Source organism: Hevea brasiliensis, chromosome 8 (assembly GCF_030052815.1).
Source record: "Hevea brasiliensis isolate MT/VB/25A 57/8 chromosome 8, ASM3005281v1, whole genome shotgun sequence".
In the NCBI taxonomy this organism is placed as follows: Eukaryota; Viridiplantae; Streptophyta; class Magnoliopsida; order Malpighiales; family Euphorbiaceae; genus Hevea; species Hevea brasiliensis.
The window spans coordinates 89,588,841-89,611,127 of record NC_079500.1 but is presented as its reverse complement, the minus strand read 5'-3'; the positions used below and the strand labels follow the sequence as shown (position 1 = coordinate 89,611,127).

The following is a 22,287-nucleotide window of genomic DNA, read 5'->3' as shown; positions in this document are numbered from 1 at the left end:
TAAGGGCAAACAACATAATTACTAATGCATGAGCATACATTAGTGGGAGTGTTCCAGGAGTATATCATCAAATTCTAGGCCTCGTTTGGTTTTAAATTTTAGGAAGTTAAGATCCCTTTAGTTTATTTCATATTTCTTCTCTTGAAAAGTAATCCCACAAAAAAAAAAAAAAAAAAAAAAAAAAAAAAAAAAACCCCAATATCCCATTGATATTTATATTATTTGTTAAATTAAAAGCTAATTTTCAACAACCATCAATAAGAGATGAAAATTTTGATTATAAAACAAAAGCACTAATGAAATTTTTTGAACTGATATAGGGATATGGCCAGATAAATAGAGATTTAAAATAATATAATAACAACTTTAGGTTGTTAATACAAATAATTCTTTTAAGTACATTAATACATTTATTATAAACTTGAAAAGACAACCTAAGGCATATCTAATATTTTCGAATAGGTTTAGGATTCAATATTTTTTATCATTCAATTTGTTTTGGGTGTTAAAGGATAATTTATCTGTCTCAACTCCTCAAAGCATCATTAAGCTGAAAATAATAATAATAATAATAATAGAATCAGCACCCACTTGACGCAATTGGTAAGAGACAAATGAAATGAGATTTTCAATGACATAACATTTGCACTAAAATGGTAACTTAAATAATCTAGCCTTATGATCAAGGAATCCCTTCAAATAGTTGTCTTCATTAATCTTATATGTCAACAGTTGAAATGTGATCTATGATCTCATAGCTCAAATAAGAATTTCAGAACCAAATCACAAAAATAGGGCAAAGATTACAGATATCACCTTATACACAAATTTGATACAGGCAAGTAGGTTTCCATAACATTAGAGAAGCCATCTTAATTGATCCAGTTGCAAAATTCAGCAATCATGATGGTGAAGGACGAGGAAGTCGCTTAGCAATTTCCTGCCAAATTGGAGAAATTGTTAGCTTCTCTAAATTAGAATTTCAATCTGTAAAACAAGTGAAGAAAAATTCTGCCCTTCCTATCGCTCCCCTTCCAAGCCACTTTTATCACAAGAAAATAAAATATATAAGCAGATGAACCGCTGAAAATGTTGGGCAATCATCCAACTCAAATGAGCATCTCAATGATCAACAAGTTGAGTAGCGAGTACCATATGCTGAGATTGTTCAAATTTAAAACTGGGCTATTTATCCATACATCAATCAATCAGGTTTAAATTTAATAACTTTTTATTGTCATTTTAGTCCTAACTCCATCCTGATGAGGCCAAATGCCCAAATTTCATAAGCAGCACACTCAGACATTAGATAATCAACTCACTTATGGAGAACCTCAAGCTTAATCTAAGCTAGGTGACTCAAACATCATGTCTTTAACCTATTGCTGCCAGCCTGCTAGAGATGACTACTGATGTACAAAATACAATATCATTAACTCAACCCAATTATATGGCCCGAGCCTGATCACGTAATGCAAGTCTCTTCAGGGAGCTTCCTAGCTTAATAGTCTAGTCACCCTTCCTAGTCCTACTGAAAGGAAGCAGAAAGGCAGTGCAATACAACTAAGCAAGAAGGTCATTCTGCAAGTGAATTACTAATAGTTGAAAATAACCCCATTATAGATTGATAATAATAATTTTAAGTTTTTTTCATCAATAAAAACTATTATAGTATGGTTGCTACGTATATACTTATCCAAAGATGGTAATAACACCTGATTCTGAAGAAACATTCTACAATATCAACATTATACTCCAAGGAAAGGCAGGAGAGAGAGATTTTAAGGGTGGTGATGATTACATACAAATGGGAGGAGAGATTTTTTTTTTTTTTCTTTTAACTCAATTAACTATGTAAAGTGAGGGAATGTTTTTTCTAAACTCAATTACCTATGTAAAGTGACCAAAATCATAGTCCAAATAAGGTAAATTCTACTGGGGCCACTTAACTGCACCCAGCATGGAGGGAAAGTATCACTAGTTTAATGCTCTTTTACCATAGGCGTGGAATCCAATAAATCCTTCCTCCCCTCCCAACCCCCACAACCCTCTTTTTTTTTTGGGTGGGTGATGGGGGCTACATTTGTGGTGGAGAGAAAGTAATAAGGCAATTAATCAAAGTCTCATAAGAAATTTACAAGCCATTGCAGTCATGATTGTCACAAACAGAACTACGCTATAAAAAATTTCAAAAGCATCAGAGGTACCTCAAACAGTTGATTTATGTTGTCTGCAGTCTTGGCAGAAGTCTCAATAAAGAACATTCCATTCTTCTCAGCATAGTCCATACCATCCTCCAAGAATGAAACAAAGTGTTAAATCATAATAACAAAGCACTTCATACTGATCATTCACAATGAATTTCCGCACTCACTTGAACAGGTACTTCTCGATTCTCATGAAGATCAGCCTTGTTCCCAACTAAAGCAAGGACTATGTCAGGGCTTCCGTGTTTCTGTAGTTCCTGTTACATGACAATTTATAACCAAATAAAAATTTTCATCTACAAAGAAACATTCACCATAAAAATAAAATATAATCAAACACATTAATAATACATTCAAATCGTTCAGGAGAAAAACAGGAAGTTTAATCAACTAGGAAGAAAAATAATCTTATACAAGGACCTTAATGGAATCCAACTAGAGAACACACATGTTATATTGCAAAACTTAATGTCAATTTTCCTCTCCTTCCCTTATAGATACCTTTGTACCATGAATCAATTGTGAATCAGAGTCTGCTAAAATTTAAGAACTTTCCTCATCTACAAGGTTGTCATGACTCTCCCACAACCCAATATATGTCTATAGCATGCACGTACAATATTGAACCAATGTCCTTTATGTTATGATTGGATTGAAGAGTTTCAAATGAGAGGATTTTGACACAATTTTGTTTTAAATTGTTTGGATGAAATTAAGTAAATTTTTCAATAATTAGATTCATGAATTGAAAATTAAATTCATAAATGTAGAGAAAATTTTGTTTTTGGTGAACTTAAAACAACACATTTTTCTAGGTATTTCAAATTCACAATCAAATAAGATTTTTATCCATATTCGTCAGCCTAACTTACATTAATAAATCTAAAAAATAAAGAATCTAAGAATTAGTAAATTCAAATCTCTCCATTTAAATTCCTCATTCAAAGACAATGTTAGAAGACAATACACATAAAGCAAAAGTTTTGGCCATTGACCAATTTGTCATTTCAAGCAAGCCTGTAAACCAAAATGTGCAAAAAAAAGTACAATTTTTTTTACCATGGAAAAATTAGCAGGCTCAAATTACCTCAATCAAAGCTTCCCACTTTTATATAGACAATAAGAATGATAAACCGAAACCAATTGGTGCTTCATCAACAATGATACCAAAACACTTATCTTCTAATCAACTGGCATAGTGGCCACACTATTCTTATTAACAAATACAAATTTGGCTTTATTTTCTTGAGTCTTAAATAATTGTTAACATCTCAAAATATTTAGAAGTTCCAACCTTAAATGGAGAATCATTACACCTTGAAGCATGGATATTTGAGTATAACTTCTGTTTGACCAATTCCAACTAGAAACTATGTTGTGGATACATTTGTGGGCAGATTAAATTGTTTGAAATTTAAAATTGTGGTAAATCCATTTCAGTTAGAGGTTGTTTTGAAAATGAAGGGACCAGACCAGAATCTTCATCTGCAACTTTGATTTTAGATTTTTATTTCAAGTTTAAAAAATAATTAGTTATGATGTAACTTTTATAGAAGTCTTGTTCCTTTATTCTACTGTAGCCTTTCTACATAAGGCATCAATTATGATTAATGAAATAAGCAGCATTTTATCCAAAAGTATTTATGAGATTGGAAGGTTCTCTCTAACAAGCCTTCACATTAAGTTTCAAATATAGGTTCTTCAAGGAAGAACAGGAACGTGAACAAAGGAAAGACAGCAAGACTTGAGAAGGATTTCCGAGTTTATCGACCTGTGATGAGATCCTATTCAAGGGAATATAACAACTTGGTATCAGAGCCAGTCATCATGGGTGAACTAGCAAGTCTAGAAGAGAAGCCAAATACTTTCATGCAACAATTCAAAGCTCTATACAATGACTTGGCTCAGCAACTATCCGAGCTGGTGTGAACCTTTAACAAAGGAACAAATCAGAACCAAGATGGAATGAGGAGTAGCTAACAAAATTTTGGTCAACAGGCTGACGAGCGAATGGAAGGACGTGTGGTGCCTAGATACGCAAAACTCCATTTTCCGTCATTTGACGGCTCCGATGATCCACTTGGATGGCTTAACGCCTTAACCGATGTGAACAATTTTTCCATAATCAACGTACTGCAGAAGAAGATAAAGTCAATTTAGCTGCCTTTCACATGACTGGTGAGGCTTAGCTATGGTATTACAAACTTGATTGAAAAGAGCGGGGGGGTTGACATGGCAAGCATTTAAGGAATAATGTAACTTGCAATTTGGGCCACCTTTGTGCAGCATTCCTTTGAGCTAACTGCTTAACTTAAAACAGACTGGGACCGTAGATGAATACCAACGGCAATTCCAATCGTTGTTGGCAAGGGCAACTTCTGTCCAAACAAACCAACAAGTTGACCTGTTAATAGTAGGGTTATAGGAAAATATTTGGCTAGAAGTTAGAGTTACAGAATCCTTCAAATTTGATTACTGCAATGAATTTTGCTCGTGCTTTTGAGAAGCAGCAGCTCTTGATTCAATTTGACACTAAACGAACAACTTGGCGGTGTAGTGACTTCAAGTGTGGGTAGTGCTGCAACTCCATTTGATAAATGGCTCAGCAGGGAGGAGATGGCCAAATGTCATGCAAAGGGATTATGTTACAACTGTGATGAGCCGTATACACTCAACCATCACTGCATGAAATTATTTTTGCTAGAGTTAAAGGATCCTGGACCACTGGTTGCTGTGTGGGACAGTGTAGAAGTTGGTGGGAACCATTGAATGAATTTCATGCTACTTATTTAGATTTCAAGCATGAGAACTAGCTTAATCTTCAGGAGGGGAGTAATGTTGTGGATGCATTTGTGGGCATATTGAATTGTTTGAAATTTATAATTGCAGTAAATCCATTTCAAGGTTATTTCAAAAATCAAGGGACCAGACCAGAATCTTCATCTGCAACTTTGATTTTAAATTTTTATTTCAACCTAAATCTTCCTCTGCAACTTTGATTTTATATTTTTATTTCAAGTTTCAAAAATAATTAGTTATGATGTAATTTTTTTTTAGAAGTCTTGTTCCTCTATTCTGTTGTAGCCTTTTTATATAAGGCATCAATTATGATTAATAAAATAAGCAGCATTTTATCCAAAAGTATCGATGAAATTGGAGGGTTCTCTTTAATGAGACTTCAAGTTAAGTTTCCAACATAGGTACTTCAAGGAAGAACAGGAACGTGAACAAAGAAAAGACAGCAGGAGCGCAGGACTTGAGGAGGATTGCTAAGTTCATCGACCTGTGACGAGATCTTATTCCTAGGAACATAACAAACTAGGATTGTCTTATATCCTTAGAATAAAAATTTACCATTTTGATCATGTTCTGACCTCAAAGAAATTCAAAAGAAGAGCAGAGAGAAAGAATAGGTAGGCCAAAAAGAAGTACTATAGTAATCCAAGGAAACTACCTTAACCCAATACTGCGCTTTGTTGAATGACTCTGGGCTTGTTATATCGTACACAATAACTGCAACTGCAGCACCTCTGTAGTATAGTGGCGCCAATGCAGCATATCTAGAAAGATGCAGGAAGCAATTAAAATTTTACAGCTAGGGATCTGTGGAGGAAAGATGAAGTGAAGCAGGTGGAGAATTCCACCATAAGAAACAACATTATAAAATTAACTTCACCAAAAATTACCTTTCTTGTCCTGCAGTGTCCCATATTTCAAATTTAACTGTTGTAGAATCTTGCAAAGCGATTGTCTGTGACAAAAATGAAGCTCCAATAGTTACCTGAAATAATAAAAACGAACATGTATAACTAAATTGTCAAGAATAATTCTATGGCCTTTAAGAGGGAAAGCACTTGCTTATATTTACATGAACTATTATCGACACAATTTCACTTTAACATATAAAAGATAAGCTGTGTTGGAGGAGCACAGAGTGATAACAAGTGCATCACCTTGGATGTTGGATCAAATTGCCCACGTACAAAACGAAGAACAATACAGCTTTTACCCACACCAGAATCACCTAATAATACCAGCTGTTCACAGCAAAGGAATGAAAGATCAGCAGCTGCATTCATTTCCATTAAGGATGCTCAAAAAAAATAATTGGCAAAGCTCTCTAGACAAATGGCATCATTCTTTCTAAATAATATAAATAAAAGGATTGTTCAGCAAACTCATAATCATTCTTTAATAACCCACAAGCATTGGCATAGGTCCATAGGCACATTTCCAAAACTTTTTACAACAATGATAATCAGGTTAGCCCCTAATTGAACATGACAAAAAATTTTGCCTTTCAACACTCTCTTACCCATCCCATATGGCACATACAATTTTAGATTGTTCAAATTATAAAAAGGAACAAAAATAAAAGAAAATCCATAAACTTAAGTCAACATCTAAAGTCTCAAAAGTTACCTTGACTCGTAGGTTTTTGGCATCAGGCACTCCATTGCTCTCAGAATTGTTAAGTCCACTCAACCTCCCAGAACTCCCACCTACAAAAATTACCCCAAAAGGACGAGGGAAAGAAGAAGAAAAAATAAAGAAAGAAAATTAGCAACAACTCTGAAATGGGTCAACAAACACCACACGAGCTCTCATCAACAATTACAAGCTAAGCCAAATTACCAAACATGATCACACACACACAATCCATCAAACTAAGCACTAATCATCAGATTGATCACTAAATTAGAAACAACTTATCAACAACCAAAACCAAATACCACTAAATACAAATCACTCAATCAGACGCCAACTACACAATTCTTTACAAATCCTAAATCTTTTCCAGTTCAAAGAAATTAAACAAAACTTCCATATATCAAACAAATTAATGTAATTGTATTTCAATCGACTAAATTTGCAACAGTAAAACCCCAACCCAGAAATTACAATTGAATAGCTCAAGGTAATGGAAAGATACCTGGAAGAGAAGATGCGCAACCCATGAATTTCTGAATATATAGTGAAACTCAATACAGTATGTATGTATATTAATATTGTTGTGGAATTAGGGTTTAACGTGGATAGCTACAGAAAGTCGTGTGTTCAAAGAGCTTTCATGCGCAGGATGTTGGTGGATATAGCAGAGAGCCCAACGTATCTTATAAACTAGAAGTAACACTTAAGTCCTCTATAAATTTTTGCGCAAAAGGCAAGCCCTCCTAAAAACTCTTAACGGTCAATCATTCTGAGCCATTTAAACCTCTAACTGTGATAGTAATGAAGCCCAAAATTTATTTAAAACAGGGCAATGGAGCCCAAAATGAGTCACGTGCATGACATATGACTAAACGACATTAACCTGACGCTTACTTTAGCTACCAGAGATGAACATCATCGCATTTTTTTGCCTCCCTGAGGACCTAGCTCGAATGGCCTTGGCAAGCATCAAAGAACTCCTTAGCTAGTCGATGAGTTTGAGCTTAGAAACAATCACTACCCAGCATATGATCGATCAAAAGGTCAACTTCTTGAGAGTGAGATCTCAAAGGCAGTTTAGGATGATATAGCTTCCAAGAGTTAGCTGTCAACTGCGAATGCTCGGATCTTGGAGCTTGAGGAACAAGTGAGGTCTTCTGAAGAACAAACAGCTCTACTATAGAAAGAACTCGAGGATGCGCAGGCTAGTCGAGTTACTGACCTAGCTAAATTTTTTGAGGAGATCGAGGCAAAAGAGAACGAGGCCTTGGAGAAGGAAGCTGGTGCTTATGTGTAGGCCGAGGCGATCTCCTAGTCGAGCTGGTCAAACGTTATCCTGAGGAGGATTTCACTTGGCTCGAGAAGCTTGCTCCAGGTGTTGATGATGGGAGCGATAGTGAACCAAGGGAAGAGGGGGGGAATGTAAATGTATCTGATGATTGGGCTGGGGAGGACCCGTCCACCATGTGACCCTTGTAAAATTTTGAATGATTAATAAAATATTTTTTCTTTAAGATCAATCTTCTAGTGCTGTTCTTATTGAGATCGGGCTATCATGAGACCGTCATTTAATTACAAGTTCAATACATCCAAAAGCTTTAGAGATCGGACTAACCAAACCTAACACAACTAAAGCAGGCACGTGCTATCAAAGTTTGTTGAGATTGGATAACCTTAAGACCGGACTTTGAAACTTAAAGCCAAATAAGCAAAACATTGTTGAAGTCGGATAATATGAATGCGGGAATTGAACTTTGAACTTGCAGATCGAGAAAATAAGCATTCAAAAACTGCGATTAACATTAAAACTGGAACAAGTATATGGGATCAAGTTTGAGATCGAATAATCTTATGATCGAGCATTAAACAATTTTAAACTTTGAATTTTTGGAAACATTTAATTGTTCAGGAGACAATTTGAAAACATTGAGTTCAGGAAACAATCTGAACAATTAGTTCGGCCAACCATCTGAACATCATTGAGTTCAGCCAACCATCCAATCATCTTTGAGTTCGATCAGTCTTGAGATTGGTCTGTCTTAAGAGCAATTTATTGAGATTGGGTAATATTGAGATCAGACCTCAATTCAAAAAAAAAAATTTTTGAAATTTTCATGACATAACTTCATAGCTTGTGGGAAGAAAACAATTACATGATTAAAGTACAAAGCATGGATTTATTGTCAAGCCAAAATATGGTATATACACACATGTTTACATTTTCTCAGCAAATAATTTACTCTTTCAATCAAGTACAAATTTTATCTTTTTTGCACAGATTTACTTTTCGAAACAATCAATGTAACAACCTTACATTGGACAGTTCCATACATTTTACTGTTCCGGTGACTAGTATCTGTCCGGACAGTCAAGATATTTAGAACCATATTTAAGCCATCTAGAAAATCCATAAATAAAAATTAATAGAGATTATATGAAGGTAAAATGGAAATAAGAAAAACAAAGCATAATCAGTTAAATGAGTCGAGGTCCCGGTGATGGGTGACCAAAATGAAAAGTGACTGCGAGCTCAATTATTACTCTAATTTCGTATGGAAATCTATGACACCTCAGGTCTAAGGAAAATTGTGAAGCTAATGGTATTGTGAAAACCATAGAAAAGAAAAGAAAACAAGTTCAAATAATTGATTCAGCATTCAAAAAGTTACTAAACACTATTGGAAAAATGGATTGAACCGGCGAGGGGTATTTTGGTTAATTTACCCCTAGAGGTGATTTTTGACCTACATGTCCATTAAAATGTAGAAAATTAAAATTATGAAATGGATTAAAAGTGGAGAGGTGTGTGGAAGAAAGAAAAAAAGGAAAAGAAAATTCAAAATTTAAGTGATTATGACATCATCAATGAGGTAAGCATGACATAATAAAGATTTATAAATTAATTAAATTAATTTTGGATAAGGATAAAAAGGGATAAATATAAATTAAAAAGAAAAACAAATCGGTCTTCTTCCACCAAGAAATGCCGTCCCTCTCTCTCTCTTGTTCTCTCTCAAACTTTCACAATTAATAATCAACTCCAAGCTTCCAAACTCCCCAAATTTAACCCTAATTTTTATAGTTTCTCCACTAAAAATCCTTAATTAGACTTTGGTAAGAATAATTGAAGGGAGAAATTGAAGAAATTGGGAGAGAAAATTGAAGATTCAAAAGCTCCATATAAGGTAAGTCTCTCTCTCTACATTTAAATTGGTTTATATTTGAAATAAGGTTGAACAAGTAGAATTGACTTGAGAAAATTGAAAAATCATGCATGTTGGAGGGAGATGAATTTTCGGCCAGCCATGAACTTCTAGGGTTTTGAAGTGTTTCAATTTAATTGAATATGAATTTGAACTTGTTTGGAGTAGTAAACATGATTGAGATGATTAGTATGCATGATTTGTGATAATTGGAAAATTATGGTTCTTGGTGATTAGGGTTTTGAATGAAATTTGGGATTTTTGAGAATTGATGACCAATTGATGTTTTGATGCTCAATTTTGGTTATTTAGTATGTTTTGAATTGTGAATTGATGATTGGAATTGAGTTGAGTTGTGGATATGGAATTGTGGAATTCTAGACTAATGAGTCCAGCTAGGTTAAAATGCCATAAGTCAAATTGTGTTGCTCTAGTTGGTGTGGGACCAAATGGAGATGAAATTAGGGTCATAATGCTACATTTTTTATGAAGGAACCTTACTCAAAAATTGACCATAAGTTAGTCTAAAATTAGGTTGAATCTGGAATTGGTGCCCTGATTCTGGGAAGAATTGACCAAATGAATATTACATGTTCAAATGGTCATAACTTTGTGTAGAGAGGTCCAAATGACATGATATTTAAACCATTGAAAAGCTTAGATATAGTAGAACAACTTTTATGAAGAACACAAACCCAAATTCTGACCATAACCTAGTCAAATTACTAACAAAAATTAGGTCATCAAAACTACCAGAACCAAAATTTGTCCAGAAAATCTGGAAATGACTAATCCAGCCAATTATGGTAAAAAAGTCATAACTTGAGTTACAAAACTCCAAATGAAGTGATTCAAAAAGGAAATTAAATTAGACACATTAAGGAAAAATTTTGATGAAGAAAGTTTAGCTAAATTTTCACTGTAGATTGGTCCAATAGAACAGTAAACATTGGTGACCAAATCTGAAATTTTGGGATTAATTCTAATAGGACTTGAAATTCAATTGGAAACCAATGCCAAAAAAATTGTGATCCAAAATGTGGTTTTACCATGTGTTTAGAAATGATATATCTATTAATTATGAAAAAGTCAACATGTTGCATGAATAGTAAAGTAAATAGTAACCACAAATACACTAAATGCAAAGAACTCAAACCTTATAAGTCTTTATGAGTAAATTAAGTATGCAAAAAAATTTAATTGTTGGATTAATTAGTAGAAATGATTTGGATGGGTATTAAAACACTTTAATTATGTGTTTCAGTTGGAAAGGAGTGTAACGCCCTCACTTTAGGTAGTCCGTACATTCTACTGTTTCGATGACTAATGTCTGTTCGGACAGCCAGAATGTCTGAAACTACACTCAAATTAGAGTGAGGAGTCATGAGATGACTAAATAAATGTGATGCCCCTCACCCGTCTACAGTGTAGCCGAGCGAGGAGTGCCACATTTGGTGCCAGAGCACCCTATCTTGTTTTATTATATCTATTGTAAACTTTTAATGTCATTTAAAACATGTATTCTATGTGTAAATTTTTTTTTTATATCTTATTTCTGTGGAGACCCAGACAGAGCCTCTCTTATTTTATTAGCATCTGGCGGATTTCCACTAATCACTTGTTAACATGTCCATATTTATTTCACACATTTCCATATCATATTCTCTTTTATCATATCATTCACAACTATCTATGAGATCTCAAAATGAAGTATAATCTATTGCATTCATATGGAAATTTATAGATAATAAATTACAAGTTTTTATTTCAATCTCAAGTTTAATTACAAGTCCAAAATGAAATACATCATGACTAGACATAATGAATCAAAATACTAGTTTATACATAGGCCCTACCAAAATATAAAAGACTGGTGAGGTGACTCTGGTCGGTGGCAGATCTGGTCGGAACTCTGTCCGAACACTACTGTGGCGGCTGCTGCTCTTCAGCACCTACGCGATGGAAAACCAACGCGCTAAGCATAACTCTTAGTAGTGTATAATTTATAATAACAATAATTAAACAATTGAATTTATATATGCAAATCATAATTTCTAAGTCTTTTACATTTTTATTGCTCTTTGGAAATAATTAACATTATCAGGATCTTTTATGATTACTTATTGTATTTTAAGTTTTAATTAATTTTTATCAGTGCCCAAGAAACCTATAACAAATTATAAAAGCTGGATGCACGGGTGTATACTAGTTAGACAGCCATATGTCTATCCAGTATACGTCTGTCAGGCACGAGGCCAGTTGTTGGGCACGAGACCCGCTGTTAGGCTTGTAAAGCCAGAAATAAAGTTAGGCACAATAGCCAATGGGTAGGCATATAGCCTGTAGAACAATCATATCAGACATATATTGTCAATTCATAATTTGCTCAATAAGCAGTACTGCTATCTATGGTCCCTAATTGGTATACCAATCGATCCAACTATATACATATAAACCTAGGCATACTTTGGGCAAATTAGTACTATTAAGCACTTATAGTTTTATTATTTTATGCTATGTACTATTAAGGGTTCATAACATATTTTTATTTCACTTCATGTACTACCTATGCTTTATACCATTTCCATGTTATTATAATGGGAACATAGGTACCAAGCACTTATTTATATAACTTATGTATTTATCACTCTCATTATTTTACGTCATGTACTATACATATTTATGGTATTGTTATTTTATATATGATGGAAACATATTTTTCAAGTGTATTTTCCTATGACTTATGTGTTTAGCAAACCATTTAGGTAAATTTACATTTTATGTATCAACTAATTTGATATCACCTTATAGTGAGAAAGTAGGCCCCACATGCCTATTTCATGTAATTTAGTATGTAGTGACTTATCAAGGATAAGTCCTTACTAAAAAAATTTAATTCAAGAACCTTTCTTTAGGTTTAGTTTCACTGTTTTGACTTTACATAATACATTGAGCAATTACACATTATTACTTATTTCTTTGAAATATACATATCACTTTATAATGGGAAAATAGGTCCCACATATCCTTTCATGTGGTTTAGTGTTTAATGGCTTGTTAGGGTTAAATTCCTACCATAAGATAATTTTATCTCATGAACCTTTCTTTGGTTTCAGTTTTTGTGTCTTACTTTTACCTATCCATATGATTAGTTTGTAGCCACTGTTTGGCCACTGTTCCTTCATGGAAGTTGTTCCTCTATGTCTTATCTTTATTTTTCCTTTTGAATCATGTCAATTTGATTTTTAGAACTCAAGTTATGATCGGATAACCATAACAGACTCATTCTCAGATTCTGACTCCTTAACTAGGCAGCTTTTGGACTTAAATTTTACCTAATTAATGGAACAGGTTGTAGTCACTTTTAGGCATGATGATCTTCATAAAAATTGTTGCCCTATGTCTTATGATCATTGAGAAATTTGTATCATAAATTTTCAAGTTTTGTGAAATTATTTATGGCCAATTAACTGACCTGGGTTCATGTACCCTGTGCCAACAAGGGCTCAGTTTAGGACAGTGACTGCAGGTCACTTTTTGAGATTCTTAAGTTCATAATTTGAAGAAGGTTCCTAAAACAAAGTTGTAGCCCTATTTATTAGGTTTCTGGAAAGGTATAGCTCATCTCAATTGGATTTTTCTAGTGGGAGTTATGACTAAAAGACTGTTCTGGGGTCAAGTAAAGTTTGGTCAGATTGCAGGTTTTGATGCAGTATTCTAATTGTTTGACCTAGTTCTCTTATTTTCTGGGTTCTGGTCAAAACACCAATTTTGTAGTTCTGTGTCTTGTGGACATTTTGCCACTAGTTTCATTACATTTGAGTTCTTGTAGACCAAGTTATGGTCATTTTGCCAAAACTGGTCTGGTAAGTTTATGTTCAGCAATTTTTGGACAACCTAATTCTGGGTAGTTTTATGACCCAACTTGGGCAAGCAATTTGGTTTGGTTTTTGGAATTTATGAATTTAGTGGTCTTCATAAAAATTGTAGCCCTATATCTAAGCTTTCCAATGGTATCAAATTCAGGTCATTTGGACCAGTGTAGAGGGAGTTATGACCAAATGAACATGTACTGTTCATTTTGTCATTTTCTGGGTTTAGTGCAGGGTAATCCATATTTGGGCAGTATTTAGGTCAAGTTTTGTATAGAATTTAGACATGGTTTCTTCATAAAAAAATGGGCTATTTTGGGTTTAGTTTCATCTCCAATTGGCCTCATACCAATTGGAGTCACATATTTTCAGTTATGGTTCAAAACTCATGCTGGACTCATTGAGTTTCAACCTGCAGAAAATTGACACTTTCAAAACTCAATCTCCTCTAACTTCCTTACTTCAATTTGCATGCAATACACTTCTATAAGCAACAATCTCATCCCAATTAGGTCAATTTCAAGCATTTACACAAAATCTCTAAGTCATGTACACAAACCCTAATTTCCAAGTTTCAAACTCAATCAATCCAATCCCTTTTTCACTTCTCATACATATAACCATATCAATCATCATCCCTAAACTCATTTACATTAGTTGAACACAACAAAGCCCAACACATTTCATGGCTGCCAAAATTTGGGGACATCATAGGTTCATGAATTTCTTGTTAATTTCTTGAAATTTCCACTTATCTCAAGTCACTTTCAAGTATTAAAAGAAGAAGGAAGGGAGAAAAGCACTAACCTCTTGTGACCCAACTTGAAAATTTTTCCAAAACTTCAATTTTCCTTCTCCCTATAGGTACCTAAAGCTTCCTTATAATGCGGGCTAAATTTTTAATGAAGGGGACCATGGGTTTTGGTGGATGGATAAAAAGGAATTCAAGCTTGAAGCTTGAAAGAAAATAGTGGAAGAGGGAATCAATGTGCCAGCCAAAAAGAGAAAGAGAAGAGGAAGAAGAAGACTTGGTTGGTGGAGTTTGTCTTATTGTGTCTATTTATATACATATTTTTATTGTACTTTATTATTTTATTTTATGTCGTAAGCTTTTTCTTTTCTTTTCTTTTCTTTTCTTTTTCTTTCTCTTCTCATTTTCCTAATTAAATCCATAATTTTAACTTATGTTAATTATTTTATTTCCTAATTTTAATTTGACATTTAGGTCAAAATTCACCTTTAGGGGTGAAATGACCAAAATGCCCTTCATAGTACTCATCGGGTTATTTTTATTATTTTATATCAATTAATAAATTCTCTAAATTTTATTTAATTTTTCAAAATTTTTTCTATATTTTTTTAATATTTATTTCATTAATTTATGCCTCCTCACTATAGTTTAAGTGTAGTTCTAGACATCCTGACTGTCCGAACAAACATTAGTCATCGAAACAGTAAATGTATGGACTACCTACGGTGAGGGCGTTACAATAAAGACCAAGAAAAAAATTGAGAAAAAATAAAAGAAATAAATTGTAAATCAGTTAAATGAGCCGAAGTCACGGCAATAGGTGACCATACTGGGAAGCGACTGTGAAGACAATTGCTGATCCCAAACTCGTAAGAAATCTTGTGACATAAATATTTGAGACTAAATTAGAGGATTTATGAAGATTAAATGATATTAAAATGCCAAAGAAAATTCAAAAAATTAGTCAATCGATAAAGGGAATTTATAATCCGACAAGCATAACGAATGGCATTTTTGTCATTTCAACCCAAGAGTTGAATTTTGTCCTAAATGTCAATTAAAATAAGAGAGGTTAAAACACATAAAATGAATTAAAATCATGATATATGGAATGGAAATGGGAAAAGAAAAGAAAAGAAAAAGAAATAGAATTATGACATAAGCATGATGTTATAATGACATCATTAAAAATTTTAACCAATAAAATTTGAACAACCATATAAGAGATAAGAAGAGGGATTAAAAGAGACAAAATTTCATTTAACAAAATTCATCTTCTTCCTCCTTGGGCATTTAGCTGAACCACCATGGAAGACTCCTTCCATTTTTCAAGCTTCCAAGCTTGAAATCCTCCCCCTTTCTCACCATAGAAACCCTAGATCCTTTCATGAAAAATCACTCCCACACCATAAGGAAAATAGTGGTTGCTAAGGAAGTGAAGGAAATTGGAGTTTTAACAAAGCGAAGAAGTGGTCCATAAGGTTAGTGCACTAAAACTTTTCCTTCAACTTCTAGGTGTAATATACATATCAAATTAAGTGTGAATTGCATGTAATTAAAAGAAATTGTTAAGGGAATGAATACTTCAAATTTCAGCAGCTTTGAAATCTTTAAGGGTTTGATGAATTCTTGACCATAATAATGATTAATGATATTGAGTGGTGAAATTATATGGATTAGAAATTGGATTGCATGATTACACTTGATCATTGCCATTTTGAGTTAGGGTTTGGCCTAACAATTAGGGATTTTGAGTAATTGTTGGAATTTTACCAAATTGAGATTGATTGTTGCTATTTAGAAGTGCTATGTATGCCAAATTGGAGTTTTGGAGTTGGAGGAAAATAAAATTGGGAGTGCTCTCTTGTGCAGGTTGTGGGACTCAATGAGTCTAGTTTGGTTTTTGACATATAACTGAAATTGTGTGGCTCCAATTGGTATAATGCCAATTTGAGGTGAAACTAGACCCAAAACACTCCATTTTTTATGAAGAAACTATGCCTAAATTCTGTCCACAAATTGACCTAAATCCTATGTCACGACCCAACCTATGGGCCGGACCGGCACTAGGACCTGGGCCAGCCTAAAGCCCCCGAGGCCCGTAGTAAGCCTAACTGTTCATTAACCCAACTCTAAGGCCCATTTGGGCCCATTTCAAGAAACCAAACGGACAGAATCCGGCCATAAAATGAACTTTCCAACGGGGAGTTTTCGACTCACCCGACCTGTAAACATAATAAATACTCAATTGGGGAGCTCAGCTCACTCTCCACATACTCATATCCTCATAAAAATAAATGGGAGCTCAGCTCCCTCATCCAATCCATCAAACATACATATCATTATACGTTTACAGGTCCAACATGATAATAATATTACAGACCATAATCAAATAAATACTTCTAACACATGCGAAAATTCTAGGAGTAAATAAAATTACACAAATATTGATAAACAACCTGCGAAGGAGAAAAGCAGGTTAACCAAAAATAAAATCCTCCTAGCTTTGAAAAAAATATTGAGCAGAGTGAGCGTTCGACTCGAGAGAGTAAAATATCAATTTTAACCATAATCTCTATAACTATCTAAAACTAATGCACCCTGTAGAGTGAAATGCAACATCAACATCATTTTCACATCATAACATCAAAAAGGTAATTTGGAGCACTCACGCACCCTGTAGCATCAATCATAACATATGGGAGCCGATCCTATCTGACTCTCTTAAATCCAACCCGTGCAGTGAAGAACTCAATCAGGACTTTCTCTTAATAAACCAAATCGAGGTTCCCAACGAAGAACTCAAGCCGTGAATACCCCTAGAAGGATCGGGTCCCAGCGAAGAACTCAAGCCGTGACTACCCGTCCTATCCATAGTCCACACCACATCACACGCACGCCAACGCACGCTGCTGCTCCAAATTACCACAACAACATCATGGCACTTTAACAGATTATCAATGCATCATAAATCGTGCCTAGAGTTTAACTACATAAATATATGCATATAAGTGATGCATGGGCATCTTTGAATATATAATAATATCGAAATTACAATTAAAATTAATATTTTACTCACAGACTTGTGGTGGTCACCGAGGCGGAGGAAGAAGGTCATCGGCTCACTGACAATTTTATTACAATCATTTAATACAAATGACTCAATACAAATCAAGAAAAGACCCAATACGTCCTAAGTCATGCCGAAAATCCGGCAGAGTCTCCCCTATACCTAGGACCTACCCAACCTGTAAAAGGGCTCAAAACACACTTCTATATCCACAATCCATATATCCACAACTCAATCACATCACACACCCTCCTGGGCCCATCAAATCAATCATCCATCACAATATGTAAAATTTCAATTTAGTCCTTATAATTGATCATTTTTGCAAAAAGCCTCAAATAAGCTCTAAAAATTATAAAACTTTGCTCATGTCCTTAGAAATATTACTAAGCTATTGCAAAAAGAATCGTAATTTTCTAAGCTACCACGAATATTTTATGGATTTTTAATCCTATTTAAGCACTAGAAAATTACGAAAAAGCAAGGTTCGGGTTTACCTTTGCCGATTCCGACTTCGGGAACGTGCTCGGGATGCCTAAAAATGGTGGGGTAGCCAAAATCTCGATCCAATTCGGAGACTTTTCCGGTAGCTGTGCGCCGGAATTCACGCAGATCGGACAAGCATTTCCGATTCCGAATTGAGGATACCTACGAAGCCCAATAATAATATATAAAAATCAGGGGTGTTACATTCTTCCCCCCTTACAGAAAATTCGTCCTCGAATTTTACACAAGGCAGAATAAAGTACATTATTACACATTGAACAGATAAGGGTACTTGCTACGCATGTCCCGTTCTGACTCCCAGGTGCACTCTTCCACTGACTGGCTCCTCTACAAAACCTTAACCATAGGGATCTGTTTTGATCTTAGCTGTCTCACTTGGTAGTCCACTATGGCTACAGGTTGCTCCTCAAATGTCAAGTTCTCTTTTAGCTTTATTACATTCGGCTGTAGTACATGAGAAAGATCAGGAATGTATTTCCTGAGCATGGAGATGTGAAACACAGGATGAACATGAGAAAGGCTGGATGGTAGCTCCAACCGGTAGGCAACTGCTCCAACTCTATCAGTAACCTCAAAAGGTCCAATATACGGAGGTGCCAACTTGCCCTTCTTTCCAAATCTCATGACTCCCTTCATCGGAGAAACCTTCAGGAATACATAGTCGCCTACTGCAAACTCCATATCCCTCCGTCTGGGGTCTGCATAACTCTTATGCCTCTTGAAAAGTTTCAATCGTTCACGATTAAAGGAACTATCTCTGAAGTGTACTGCACTAGGTCTACATCATGCACCTTCGCTTCTCCCATTTCTGTCCAACATAGAGGAGACCTACACTTTCTTCCATATAGTGCCTCATAGGGTACCATCCCTATGCTGGAATGGTAACTGTTGTTGTAGGCAAACTCCACCAAAGCTAGCTGCTCATCCCATTGACCTCCAAAATCCAAGACACTCATGCGAAGCATGTCTTCCAGTGTCTGGATTGTCCTTTCAATTTGTCCGTGCATGCGAGGGTGGAAGGCCGTACTGAAGTTCAACTATGTGCCAAGTGCCTCCTGCAACTTTCTCCAAAACCGAGGAGTGAACTGGGGCCCTCTATCAGATATTATGGAAGCCGAAACTCCATGCAATCTGACTATTTCTCGAATGTAGAGCCAGGCGTACTGTGCCACAGAATGTGTAGTCTTCACAGGCAAGAAGTGAGCTGATTTGGTTAGGCGGTCTACAATTACCCATATCGAATCATATCCTCGCGTGGTACGAGGCAACCTTGATCCACAAAATCCATAGAAATCATTTCCCACTTCCATTCTGGGATAGGGAGCTCTTACAACTTCCCTGACGGTCTCTGGTGTTCAAACTTCACCTTCTGACAAGTCAAGCACTTGGACACAAAGTCTGCTATGCCTCTCTTCATGCCATTCCACCAATAGCTATCTCTCACATCATGGTACATCTTGGTGGAACCTGGGTGGACACTGTACAGTGTATAGTGTGCCTCTCGCATGATTTCATTCCTGAGGTTGTCCACATTGGGCACACATATCCTAGAACCTTGCACTAGGGCGCCATCATTGGCAAATCCAAACTCACCACCTTCACCCTGCTGTACTCTTTCTATGATCTTCATTAATTGTTGGTCTCTGTGTTGGGAAACTCTAACTCTATCTCGCAAGTCTGGCCTCACTGAAAAATGAGCCAACAAGACCCCCTCATCTGAAAGATCTAGGATTAAACCTTGATCCATCAACTCATGTACTTTCTGAATCAACGGTCTCTTCTCTGCTGAAATGTGCGCCAAACTGCCAGAAGATTTTCTGCTTAAAGCATCTGCTACTACATTGGCCTTCCCATGGTGGTACTAGATGGTGCAATCATAGTTTTCCAGAAGCTCCATCCATCTCCTCTGTCTCAAGTTTAAATCCCTCTGTTGGAAGATGTACTTCAAACTCTTATGGTCGGTGTATATCTCGCACACTTCACCATACAGGTAGTGTCTCCAGATTTTTAGTGCAAAGACTACAACCGCCATTTCCAAATCATGGGTGGGATAGTTCTGCCCATGCCTCTTCAGCTGCCTTGAAGCATAAGCCACTACTTTTCCATTCCGCATCAAAACACACCCTAGGCCAACTCTGGAGGCGTCACAGTACACGGTGTATCCTTCACCGCTCATAGGTAGTGTTAACACAGGGGCAGTGGTTAGACACTCCTTATCCTCGTCATTATAACTGACTCTATCGAGCTCTCTTCCTGTCCTTTGCATCTTATCCACTTCCCTTTTCCTATTTTTGGTATTGTTGGTATCTTTTCAACCTGCTGTAATTATTCCTTAATTTTAGTCCTATCTCATCCTTACACCTTTTCCTTCAAAGATGTCTATCCCATCATCAACTTTAACTTTCTTTTTATTTCTTAGTCTTATCTTGATTACTAGTTTCATTACTGAGAGAATTCTAACCCTATGATTTACTCCTACCAGCACATTCTTCACCTTATGTAACACTTATAATTACCCATAGAAAATTTTTCTTGTATCCCCTTTTTTCCAACTTAACTATCAGAACATTATCATTCCCTACCAGCCTTAGTAGGAAATTGCTTATCCTGGATGAATATGAGCCCCATAAACTATAAGTTCCATCTGAACTAACACGGCTGTAGGAAATATGTGTCATGCCTTAATTCCAAACAAGATACTTCACGTGTTCATTCTCCTTAATATAATCATATATACTGCCCATAGCTTTCTAAACTTCAACCTCAAATTACCCATCAACAAAAATTTCATCTATTGAAACTCATCCATAAATAGTACTTCATCTAGCTCATAGTTTAAAGCGATGCAAGCCTTAGTAGCTAACTCAATTTAACTCCTGTCATTACTCGATCGTCCTTTCATACTTAACACTAGGTATGTACTTACTGTCATTCTCATATCAGGAAATTGTATATGAATTGGTGCCTATCAAAATCTCAAATAACTAGGTCTCCTTGCCTCAGTCTCTGCTCCTTATATAACGCTCTGGAATCAAAAACACGAGCTAAACTTGAAAAGAAAGAAAAATATCCTCTATATTCAACTACGCCCGATTGTCCATATAATAACGTTTAACCTATGTTTCTTAGTCTCTCTTCAAATTTCATCATCTCCTAGCACAATTGTGCTCTACCTATAAGGTATCATCTGCATGAACCCTTTACTGTACCATCGTCCTTCCTGACATAATATTTTATAATTTATTAACTTTACTTATACTCGACCTATGATTCATATCTATCATCGTTTATATTGTGCCCTTAACCCTTGTTGAATCCTGAAAGATTTCTCTCGCTAATAGATTCTTTCAACACTAATTCCACCCTTATCTATGGTCATTAATTTGATCCTTAAACTTTCTAGTGATTTATTACCATCCATACTTGTTACTTTTTATTCTACCCCTCCTGTTGCTCTGTTGTTATTGCTTCACCGCAAAGTGATTACATTGATCACACTAAAAATGTTTGCTCGACATTCATAACGAACCTCTAACTACCTTCTCACTATCTCAAAAGTCTAACCTAAAACCTATGTGTCATTATCTATCATTCTTTTTCTCTCATCATACCTATTTGATCCCTTAGTGACTTTTATTCAACTTATCGCTTACTAACTTCTCTTTCTCTACCTATTTAGGTAGTCCGCAATACCATCGCACACCTTCTAACATTTACTCATTATTATTGTATTCCATACCTCCATCATTTTTCTCACTAATGTGGTCCCATTTTGGGTTTTCCATCCTTGTCATTCTCCTTGCCAAGAATAACACTTAGCCTATCCTATATCTTAACTTTGTTCCTTTTATTATGCGCTCTTTAGGTTGTCCTTTCATTTATTTCCTTTGTCTTACCCAAAATAGAACTTGACTATTCTATCCTCTGGTTCCATTTTTTCCTAACATAATAAATTGTACTTGCTAACTATATCTTTGAGTCTCTATCGCGTTATCATATGTCCGTGCTACTCAGTTTGGTCATTTGACCACTCTAGCTAGTACTTCCACTAGCATTTAGATTATATTGCATGCAATCAATTGTCCAAACTTTCATTCTGCACTTTCTTTATCCATTGGCCTTACATGATTTATCTTCGCTAATTTATTACTCTTAACACTATTATAATTAGATTATACTATTGTTTTGAATAATTTGAAATTAGAAAGGAACTCAAAGAAATTACGATCATACTTTTATTGTATGA

General features: G+C 35.3%; 1 protein-coding gene across 1 annotated transcript; it reads right to left on the bottom strand.

The window, feature by feature from the left end:
* Positions 1–682: 682 nt before the first annotated feature.
* Positions 683–7,373, bottom strand: LOC110647905 (ras-related protein RABF1). The gene is made up of 8 exons (XM_021801943.2): positions 7,141–7,373; positions 6,630–6,709; positions 6,161–6,244; positions 5,894–5,988; positions 5,662–5,767; positions 2,375–2,464; positions 2,208–2,294; positions 683–940 (listed from the first exon to the last, which is right to left on the bottom strand). Exons 1-8 carry the CDS (start codon positions 7,163–7,165, stop codon positions 902–904), a joined length of 606 nt encoding a protein of 201 aa, XP_021657635.1. The 5' UTR covers positions 7,166–7,373; the 3' UTR covers positions 683–901.
* Between the last annotated feature and the right edge of the window lie 14,914 nt (positions 7,374–22,287).

Coding starts and splice junctions, on each gene's coding strand:
- LOC110647905 (XM_021801943.2), bottom strand. CDS start 7,165: ATGGGTTGCGCATCTTCTCTTCCAG. Junction 2,465..5,661: donor AAGCGCAGTATTGGGTTAAG/GTAGTTTCCTTG, acceptor GTCATGTAACAG/GAACTACAGAAACACGGAAG. Junction 2,295..2,374: donor ATCGAGAAGTACCTGTTCAA/GTGAGTGCGGAA, acceptor TCATTCTTGGAG/GATGGTATGGACTATGCTGA.